This window comes from Arachis duranensis, chromosome 10 (genome assembly GCF_000817695.3).
Source record: "Arachis duranensis cultivar V14167 chromosome 10, aradu.V14167.gnm2.J7QH, whole genome shotgun sequence".
Taxonomy (NCBI): domain Eukaryota; kingdom Viridiplantae; phylum Streptophyta; class Magnoliopsida; order Fabales; family Fabaceae; genus Arachis; species Arachis duranensis.
Window position 1 is genome coordinate 12,416,015 of NC_029781.3, and position 11,616 is coordinate 12,427,630.

The following is an 11,616-nucleotide window of genomic DNA, read 5'->3' on the forward strand; positions in this document are numbered from 1 at the left end:
AATAATGAAAAAATTAAAAAAATATATTTTTTACTAATATCTTTGTGTCTATTCTATTAAAAATAATACAAAATATACTAATTCAATATCTCAAAACATAATTTTTATGTCTATATCTTATTTTTTAAATATAATTTTGTATCTTCGTATTTCTGTTTTAGTATTCCGTATTTGTAACTTGTATTTTAAAAATATATGAAAAATTATAAATTTAAAAATTTTCTATTAAAAATATAAAAAAATAAAATTTTTAATATATTTATTTTATATTTATTAAAAAATTAAAAAATATTAATAATAATTTTATTAGGTGTCCTAAGCAGGTATATGTTAGTTAAATCCAATTCAATATTATCCAAGCCGTTTGTAAATAGACCTTTGTTAGACCAACTCTAAGGAGTGAGGTCTTATTTTCTTTTTCTGACAAATTTTGGTTTCATCATATCATCTCCAGTAAAAAATTTATTCTAGTTTTTATTTATGGTCCACCTATTATAAAAAATAGGTGGACCATAAATAAAAACTAGAATAAATTTTATAAAAAATAACTCCACATTATTTTTTGCGTCATAAACAATAAATTAGGTATCACTATGCTTTTTTCCCACATAATTATAAATATACAAAATATAATTTTAATAATTATTATAAAATTGGAAATTAGAATTAATAACCTAAAAGGAAAGGCACAATAGCACGGGGGGCATAATGGGCACGACAATGGTGACACTCTCCCACTCGGTGCTGCCGAGAGAGAGAGAGAAGAAGATTCAACGAAGGATTGAAGGGTGTGTTTGATCTTTCTTTGTCGTTATAGTAGACGTCGCATTCAAGAGCCTCCCTTACCGCTCCTTACTTACATTACATGTCTTCTACTCACACACCCATTTCCCTTCCTTCTTCCCTTCTCTTCTTCACTCTCATTCCCAATGTAACCTTCACTTCCTCACCCATCACACTCACATTTTGTTCTCTTCTACTCTTCTCCTCAAACCGCCACTAAAAACACAACAAAACGGTACCCGCACTTCACTAATGGCTCTCGATTCGTCAACCGCGGTAAACGCTCCTTTATTTCCTCTGTCGTTTATGTCTCTAATTTCAACCTGCATTTTGAGTTCACCAGCTAAACGACACGTCGTTTAAACTAAATCGGAGCCTCAACCTCAACTTGTTTCCGTTTCTACTACTTTCTAAGAGCAAGTTGAGTTGAGTTGAGTTGCGTTGCGGTACTTTCCAGCTTTAATTCGAAAACGAAAGCTGGTGAAGTCTCTGCACGCACGCGCGTGCGTTTTGTGTGTGTGAAAGTGAACTGAAAACGACGCGATTTGATGTTGTAGGTTATTATGTTAATTGATTTTCGCCATTTTTTGTAAAATTCGAGTACATTAAGTTGGATTTGCTGAATGTCTTACTTTGACTGAACGGATCGCGTACTCAAGGTTAAACTGATGAGTTACATTGTTCAATTGCATTCGTAACCGACATTGCTTTTTTGTTTTTTTTTTTTTTATGGTTGAATTTTGTTTTGCAGAAAGAGCATCAAATTCGAGAAGGGAATGTGAATGGGAATGTACCTGTGGGTTGTTCTTGTTTGAAGTTACTCAAAGCAGGTGTTGATGACCTTAATCGTCAGCTTCCTTTAGGTAATTTACTCTACTAGATTCATAATATAACTTTACAATGTTGCAATTGCAGAAACGATTCTTTTTTTATTGTTATTATTGTTATTTTTTCTAAATTTATTTCAGAGGTTCCGCCGATTCGGGTTGAAGAGACTTCACATGCAGCCAGATTGCACGGTTCACATGTTGGTTCTTCTGCTTAGAGTGATTTAAATGTTCCTTTTTTTTTCCCTTCTAATTTAATTTTTAGTTAACGAAGTGAACTTTATGTGACTGAACAGTTGTTACTTATTAGTTGGTAAGCATGACATTGACGGAAAAAAAAAACACTGAATGTTAGGCTTTATATAAAAGGCATGCCAGTGAGTAGAAAGTAGAAACAAAACCAAACTGTTACATTTTGGCATTTCATTGTTGATGATTCATGGGTTTGAGATGATTCACTATGTTAGAGTATTAGAACAGTAAGATTGAAAACAGAGCAACAAACGTTTCAAAATATATGCAGTGATGTTTCACTTTTTTATTTTTTGGGTTACTGTTATCTTCCTTGATCAAGTAGTGGATAGGGACAGCACAATGGCATCATTTAATCATTTGATCCATGAAGCCGATTCCACCTAGTAGGACAAGGATTTGTTGCTATTGCTGTTACCTTGGTGTTTAAACATAAAATGAACTTAGCTTTTGGGTTTCTGTTTGATTTTGGTTTAATTTTAGTCACTTTGTTACTTTATATATATATCAAATGGTTTCATGAAGCTTAAGACACACCAAAGCTGCATTTTTTTAATTTTTTTTAATTAAAACTGTTAAAATACAAGGACCAAAAGGGAAAGGGGAAAGGAACCGGTATAAATCGAATGAGTTTCCAATGTGCTGCATGTTTTTCTAATTTGAAGTGCTTCATTAATTTTATGTTATTAATGATGGATATGATTCAATGTTCTGAAAAGTGAAGTCCTTGTATAAATACAGGGTCAAGATGTTTACAGCATTTCAATGTTGCATGAGGAAGGTGAAACTGCAAATTATGCTTCGCCGCTAGCTTTCTTAAGCATCCTACAGGTTCCTGATCAAGCTAAAAGCTCGGCTTGTTTAGATGTTGACCTAGATTGCCAAAACTGCTTTGATTTTCAAATGAAAGGCGATGAGTATTCTGAGTGCGTAATTGATATACCTAGTGTGAATGGAAACTCAGTTTCACCTGAATCCCATGAAGAGGGCGTTGAAACTTTTAAAACCGGGAACTCCCCAACTGTAAGTCAATTCTCATAAACTTATGTTCTTGATTGATGTTCTCTAAAATATAAATGAATAGATGGGTTCAATTAATTCCAGATATATTTGAGCAGTGATCATTCTTTTGTCATTCATTTCTGTTTATTACTATTTTGAATCTCTTGGCATATATATACCAAGGACACAAATTTTATGAGTATCAGGACTGATATTTCACAACATTGCAGAGTGTACTGTGGAGAGAATCAAGTTTGAAATCAGGTGGAAAGCAACTGCAAAGTCTGATGAGCTTCAATTCAAGAGGTATGTTTGACATTCTTGGTCACCATAATATTTTAATTCAGATAAGATGATAGTTTTTCTTTACTGGAGATGATTACATAGTTTGCACACAATAAGTAAGCAGACGGTTGGAATAGATAGATCTGAAAAGAAATATTGTCCAAGTGATACAAATCAGTGGCATGATAACAAAAATGTGTGCTAGAAGCAGCAAGATAAATAGATGTATCCTCTCACATCTCAAAGAACAGATGCCCTCTTTACTATTGAAACATGTTCTTTTCTGATTGGATCTGGATGACAATGACATGTGCTATAGAGTATTGATTAACCATATAGTTAACTTTTGCAAGGTGGTAAACATGGATAGGTTGGTATTGCCCCATTGCATTTGCATTTAATCAAACATATTAAAGACTCTGGTAATAACATTTGGTTGATCTGAACTTGAAGATAAGGATAAGTTACTTATAATCCTTATGCATTTCCTGATTAATCACATTGAGAAGCCTTCATAGTTCGGTAAAGCGTAGTTTGCATGTTTTTATCCTAATCCTTTTTGTGATGTTTAAACTACCAAGTGTGTTTATGTGCTTATGTTCTCCAACATCAACTAGATAGGTGATTTCTATACATTTTTAACTTTTATATCTCTAATTAACAGATAAACCAGTCAGTGAGAAGTTACATGATTTACCAAGTAACAGATGGAGAAGATATAAGCGTGCAGCTTCATTTGATTCCAGAAAAGTTGCTCTTCTGTTTTCAATATTGTAAGTTCTAACAGATTAGACAATGAAAGAATAAGTTATCTACTTGCCCTGTAAATTTATATCTTCCATAGTATTTAATTGATGGATATTATTATGTACCAGTGTGATTATTTGACATGCTCAAATAAAAATTGCCGTAAAATAATAAAATAGACTTACCAGTTGATATAAATTCATCTATTATTATCTGATTTTTTTTTCCATTTCCTGGTAAAACGTTTCCTTTTTTTTCCCCATAGTTGTAACAGAAAATATTTTAAAGCTCTACATGTAGCACTCTGTTGTGAATTTATGAAAATAAATGTTGATGTTTCCAGGAGGCTGATAAGAATGAAAACAAAACACCCACCACTGAAAGAACATTAATTAGCATTATTTTAGTACGGTGTACAGTTGGCTTGTGTTTGATACAGCAGTACAATGTGTCGGGACTTGGTCCGATTGAGCCGAAACAGAGATTTAATGCAAATTGTTGTCTATTCTATATGAACATTAACCATACTGATCAATTATCCTGCAGGTCAAGCTTTGGAACATTGGTTTTGATATATCTGACGTTGAGGGTTAGGCAGAAGGCTGAAGGCTTTCTTATTTGATGCTCTGATATTCGGTGCCTTTAAGTGTGTGTAAACTTCCATGGCTGTTTAATATGAACTTTGAATTGTAGTAGGGGTGCTTATGATACTCAAGTTATATTGAAAATTTGTTCGGGATAAGATTTGATGATTGAGGTCTACGTTTTCCTAAAACCCCAGTTTTAATTGAATCATCCGCCGAAAACTATATTTGCCTGAAAGGGAATATTCTCTCAACTCTTTTCTCAATTGTTAAATTTTGTATGACTGAATGGTGCGAGATTATATTTTACAAGATCAATTGAGAAAAAAAATGAGAAAATTTATTTTTCCATGGAACAAGTCTTCCGCAAAGATGGTAAAAACAAGGCATGAAAATCTCAATATACAAGAGTAAAATAATAGTTGTGAACATTTTACTTATCTTTTATGCTCGATCACGTTAGCATGATATGCATCTATAGATCTCATACGATTATGTTCAAATATTAATTGTTTAGGGGATCTAAACTTAAGAAAAAATTGGAAATTCATCAAAATTAACAGGTCCTTATTTTATTATAGGGGAAAATGCATACTTACGTCCAAAAGTTTAATCAATGTGCATTGTACATTGTATCCTTTTGATTTGGAACACGTGCATTCTAACCCCTTAAATTTTGTGCACTACATCCAAATTGTCAAATTTTCATTTTGCAACCACTTCTCCAATAGTTTGTCAGTGGGGGTGTGCACTTAATAAACACAAGGGGTTTGATGCATTGTTTCTAAAATATAGAGGATAAAATGCACATTGACTGAACATCAAGAATAAAAGTGCATTTTACCCTCGTATATGAACTAGCTTTGGTGGAGCATATAACGTTCCTCTATTTAAGCATGTAACCATTTTCTAGAAATTCTAACCCAACCTTCAGTTTGAACTTTGAAGCTTTCTCTTCACGCATAAGCCGTCAGAACTAACACAGTGCTTCCTTCATGTCTACCACTAACAAAATTTCTATACTAGTACTTTATTACCTGTGCTCTTACATCTAGGGTCTAACTGTATAATAGATAATAAATAAAATCAAATAAATAACTACCAGATTTGTGTATATTGCGATTTGCCCCCTCACCAATATAATCATGCACGTTTAACATTTCCACCACCACAAGCATACAAACCAATAATTGTGCCAAGTTAATAGATTTATATTAGCACCTTCGTTAACAGAGTTTCTTTAGCACGCACAACCTCCTCCTTGTTGATCTGACTGCGATGAATTCACAGTGGGTTTCAAATTTACGTCAACCATGTCTTCTTGTTTTGTAGAAGACATACTATCCATCCCCGGCAATGCTGCAGCAATCTTTCGAAACAAAGGCTGAAAGTTTGGGATTCACGTAACATACATGAATAACTGATAAAAATAAATAATAATAATAAAAAAAACTCAAAGGAATGAACATGTAAAAAGGAAATAACATAGTTGAACTCGACTGAAATCTCTAGACTGGCCTATTCTACGTAAAAAATAGTAGTGGAAACATGCCATCTTTCTTCCAGATTGATATGGTAAAGATCATAGACATTATAATCAGAAGTATGTTGCTCATATTTTTCTTTTATAAAAAAAAAATGAGGGTTACAGGGAGAATTCGTTGATTTTTACCTTGATATTGAAGCCTGCTTTAGCACTGGTTTCTATAAACATGACTCCACTATCACGAGACTTGGCGTCTCCTTCCTCTATAGAAACTTGCCTGTTCAAGTATAAAAAAAATGACGCTATAAATTGAAACAGAAATTTGTTGATTTGCAAAAATAGCACTGTTTGGCCTACTCCTCCACCAACACCAACAATATAATCTAACCTGTTACCAATAATTTTTTGTAACATAATTACCCAGTTACCCAAATAAATTAGGCAATAAATGAAAACTTATATCACATCATAGTATGCAAAGGCAACATGTGAATTATCAATATTTTTATGGAACAGTAGTCATTGCAACATAGTATTGACCAAATTTAGAATCTTACTGCTAACCTTTTATCAACAAGATCAGTTTTGTTTCCAACTAAGACAATAATAACATCACTGCCTCGTTCTTGACGTACCTCCTCAACCCACTTGTTAGTGTTCAGAAATGATTGCCGGTCTGCATCAGAACAACTTGCTAAGGAATTTAATATTTATAATTTAATTTGAATCTTGATAGATTGTTTATACACGTCAGATCCACATGCAAACTTAACAGAGAAAGAGAAAACAAAAGACACACAGAAAGCTGATGTTTCCATACCACATGCTTTTTGTAAAATAAGAACAGAACAGTCAGTTAAAAACCAGGCTTAAGAATGTATTCATTTGCTACAATATCTTTTCTTCAAAATTCAAATACATAAATAACAAGAAGAAATTACGTCATAATAAAATAGGTGAATGCTATGGTGCCTAAAAGGTGGTGCTTATTTACTAAAAAGAGTTAAAAATCAATATTTAATTTAAAAGATATAAAAAATAAATAATTTTAAAAATTTAAAACTTACTACAAAAGAAAAGTTAGGCAAAATTTAGACACCAAATGATAGGCACCATAGAATTGGCCAATAAAATATGTATGATCCATAAAGGACCTCGTTAATTAGACTTTATCCTAGTACCAAAGAGGAAAAGAAAAAAAAAACCATTACTCACTGGCTACATCATATACAATAACTGCAACAGAAGAATCTCTTATGTAGCTTGGAATTAGACTTCTAAATCTTTCTTGCCCTGCAGTATCCCTGTGAAGTTAAAATCCACTACACTGAGAGACATGCAAAGAATAGGTAAAATGAGAAAAACAAAAGTGGACGATCTTGTCTAACAAGTTTAAGAGGAACATAGCCTACCAAAGCTGTAAACGAACCGTTCGATCTTCAAGGTACATTGTTTTCGACAAGAAGTCAATGCCAATAGTAGCCTGAAAATCAGATGATCAAGAAATTTGTCAAGAGCCTAGTAGGTCATAGCAGGACAAGGGAAATGAAGGTGTTGAAATGAAAATAGCATGAAAGGGAAGACAAAATTCTATCTCAGATAACTAATATAAACAAGAAGCATCACAAAATATACTACACATAAAAACAACCCCTGTAAATCTGTTTTCAAGTGAAATAATAACAATTCAAACATTTTTACAACTACATACAGTCTCTTTTGCAGTTCTACTCTACTTCAGCACTTGTCTAACTCAAACTTCAATACGTGCATTGCTAATGCAATATCAATCTGTAAGCAACTGGTCTAACTCCCAGCTAAAATCAATCTTCGATTATATCAAAACGATATCAAACAACAATGTGTTTTGCCCCTGGTGAGGGCGAGGGGGAAGAGCCACGGAAAAGTACAAGTTACAATTGCAGAATATCCATAATTCCTAGTTGTTTAAATTGGATGATACATAATTAGAATTTCTTGATTTGAGAAAACTGAGCAGGCCAGCAAAGCACGTCTTAAGGCTGGGGAAATTTTTTTCTGGATTTTGCAGTTCAGGATTTTATTTTTCCAGTACTTTTGACCAATTCTCATAAGAGAAACTGAGAAGTTGAAGAAACTTTAATTATTAGATAAAAGGAACTAAGGGGATGTTATTGAATGCACCCTGAGTTCTCTACTACTTTGTTGTCAATTTGACATAACAAGAACTTGCATTCACCCACTCACGACATATGCATCATATCCAAATGTTTCATTGCTCTATTATTCTTATCAAACAGAATATTCGGAGTACTAACATGGTTCCAAAGGGAGAAAAGAAAGTTAACTAAGAGTATTGCACTGTTCTCAGCAGATAATATGTGTTCAAGATATACGAGTATTACACTGGATTTTTATTAGGATGTACCACAAGTTTGCAGGAACAGTCAAAATATACGAGTTTACTTATAACTAATGCCTAACTGCTTTACCGTATTATTTGGAGTTCTATATTTGTTTATTGATATTTAAAGTTTAAGATTTCATGTATGAGGTTCAAGAAACTTGTTTATATTTTAGGCAGGGAATCATGTATGATGCATACAACATAATTATGTTTCTTGTTTTGGATGTACTTCTTAACTTGTACTAATTCACAACTCTTAAACTGAAAAAATAATTCTTAATACGATTCAAGATATCACAGTTAATCACGTGAGATAAACAGGTCTTAAAAATCATAGCAAAAGTCATTCTGATACTTATTTTCCAATTAAATACAGTATTAAGTGATCAATGAATAGCATGAACTTATTCTGATCTTAATTCTTAACTCCTAACAGAGCATACACAGAAATGGCTAATTTTTGAAAACGGAAACACTATTCTAATTCAGGTTGATCCGCACAAAACTACGCAAAGAAGAAGAGATCAACGGGAAATTCAAAAGCAAAACCAAAACCAAAACCATTCACGTTTGTAAAACCGATCAAATTAAATTGAGAACCGATCAACGAAAACCATTGAAGAATGATCAAACAAAACCAAAACCTGAAAAGATCGAGAATATGGTGAAGGACCTGATAGGTAGTGTCGAATTTGTCATACATGAAACGTGTGATGATACTGGTTTTTCCAACCGATTGATCGCCTAAGAAAACGAGCTTATACTTGGCGAGAGGTGACACCGTCGCCATCTTTTTCTTTTTGAATGATCGATTTGGAAATGTATCGTTTACGCGAATGCGAGTAACGGAGAGTGAGATTAGGTTTCAGATCTGGATCGACAGAAAATTGTTGACGACGACCGGAGGGTCGCAATTCAAAGTTGGATGGCTTTATATATGGCTGTGGAGAGCGCCAACCACGACGAAGAGGACCGTGTCACCGCCATTTTCTTTTTATTATTTTAATTAAGAATAATAATACGCATTAAATTTTTTTTAATTAAGTCCAACTAAAATATCTAACATAATGAAAATTAATTATGTGCAGTATTATTTTAAATTTTATTTTTTAATTTAGTTAAATTTTATTCATAATAAAAATTTAAATGTGTAGTATTATTCTTTAGTTTATTTATTTTGACAAACTTTGCCCCTTCCTTCTTACATTTGGGCACTTATAAGTTATACTTATACCCCTTCCCTTAATTGAAGCAACCAAAATGGAAGCAAAGAAACAGGGCAGTCTAACTCCATTACTAAGTTACTAGAAATATTCAGTTCGTGTCTTTCTATTTGTTATTTTGGCTAAATACAAAGTTGTTACGATAAATATTAATAATCTTTAACTAATAGAAAATATTAGAAAAATCTTCAATAATTTTAAGTATATAATTGATATTTAATAATAATTTTTGTATAAAGGAATGATAAATATTATGAGAAAAATAAAGTGGCAAATAAACAATGTATAAAGTAAAATAATACGAGTCATCGTGATAATTCTTTTAAATAAAATTTAAAAAAATAATTCAAATAATATAAATATAATTTATAATTTTTTTATTAATAAATTATAATTTATATATAAAATATTATGTATATTATTTATTTATCAATTATATTTTTGGTATAATTGTAACATAGAGAAACGACATTCTAATGTAACCCATTATACTTGGCTCAGATGTATGAAGATTCTATTAAGATAAGATAAGCTTTAGCCTGCTTTATGCAACATAGTTACCTTGATTCTGAGTTTATGTTGCAATTAAGGTAGAGAAAATTGAGATTTTATGTGAAATCGAACAAGTAAATTAAAAACGTAAAACGTAAAATTTTAATAAGATTTAAATCGTAAAATAGTCAGATTTAATGTAAATTTCGTAAGATCGATAGATTCATTTAAAATTATAATATCAAAAAATTTTAAGAGTTAAATCGAAATTCTAGCTATTATAGCAATAATGCAAGTTTGCTTAAATATAAAATATTTTTTTGGCATTGTTTTTGTACTTATACTGTACTAATATAAAAGGCTTATGGTTTTTGAAGTCTATAATATCATAAAACCACTCATCCCAAAAGCTTAAATTGATAGGAGAAGGTAACATTAATGGTTATATCTCTAACATTCAACTCTTGACCTTTTGGACATAAAGCTCTGATATCATGTCATGAAACCACTCATCCCAAAAGTTTAAGTTGATAAAAAAATATAACATTAATGGTTATATCTCTAACATATAATATATGGGTTGTTTGATAATAGCAAAAATTATAAGGAACAAAGATTACTTCAACAATTTTTTAGAAAAGCCAATGAATGTCGAAAAATTAAAGCCAAATCGAAAAAGAATAAAAAAAAAGTCAAGTGAAAAATAAATATAAAGTATATCAAAAATAAAATAAAATAAATAAATATAAAACATTTTTTAATTTTTAATAAATACATGTTATATTCAAATGTTCAATACTTTATTTGAGCTGAGTCATTTTTAATGAGTGAGGTAAAACGAGTTTAAAAAAACATAGAATAACTATTTTATTTAATTATTAGTTTTACTTTTTCTGAAAACTTTACAAATTTTATTAATAGTTATATTAAACAATCTAAACAAAATAATAATCTTTTAAGATTTTTTGGAATCAAACATCCTATAAAAATATCATTATAAAACTTGTATGTATAATTTATGGGAATATTATTATAATACTTACATATATTTAAAAATTAAAAGGTCATTCTTCTAATCCATATGCACATATCTATGGCTATAATGAAACAAATATTCACACAAAGTATTAGCTCGAAATTATAGGATCAATACTTAATAAAAATGGGTATTCATTTTGAGCAGCTTTTTGTATGCGGAAATTTTTTTTGAAATAAAATAAAAAAATAATTATACTTTAAAACAAATAGTTTTATCTTTAATTTTTAAAATATATATCTTTTTAAAAAGAATTGAAGCAAGTTCGTCCATTCGTGTGACAAATTTGCTCTTATTTTCAATTTTTTATACCATTTAGATCATATTGATACATTTTTATTTTTTAATTAATTTACATAATTTAAAATTTTAAATTATAAAATTTAAATTTAAATAAATATAATTTAAATTAATAATTTAATTTAATTTAATAAAAATAAACAAAATTATATTATTATACTCATGTGACTAATTATATTTATTTGATTTCAAACAAATTAACTTAATTTACTT

General features: G+C 30.6%; 2 protein-coding genes across 2 annotated transcripts; one reads left to right on the forward strand and one right to left on the reverse strand.

The window, feature by feature from the left end:
* Positions 1-741: 741 nt before the first annotated feature.
* Positions 742-4,718, forward strand: LOC107469120 (uncharacterized). The gene is made up of 7 exons (XM_016088498.3): positions 742-1,059; positions 1,535-1,646; positions 1,752-1,810; positions 2,604-2,885; positions 3,095-3,170; positions 3,814-3,922; positions 4,443-4,718. Exons 1-7 carry the CDS (start codon positions 1,036-1,038, stop codon positions 4,516-4,518), a joined length of 738 nt encoding a protein of 245 aa, XP_015943984.1. The 5' UTR covers positions 742-1,035; the 3' UTR covers positions 4,519-4,718.
* A 308-nt stretch (positions 4,719-5,026) lies between these two features.
* LOC107469121 (ras-related protein RABH1e) lies at positions 5,027-9,224 on the reverse strand. The gene is made up of 6 exons (XM_016088499.3): positions 9,026-9,224; positions 7,379-7,449; positions 7,182-7,270; positions 6,531-6,642; positions 6,153-6,243; positions 5,027-5,864 (listed from the first exon to the last, which is right to left on the reverse strand). Exons 1-6 carry the CDS (start codon positions 9,140-9,142, stop codon positions 5,721-5,723), a joined length of 624 nt encoding a protein of 207 aa, XP_015943985.1. The 5' UTR covers positions 9,143-9,224; the 3' UTR covers positions 5,027-5,720.
* Positions 9,225-11,616: the final 2,392 nt, after the last annotated feature.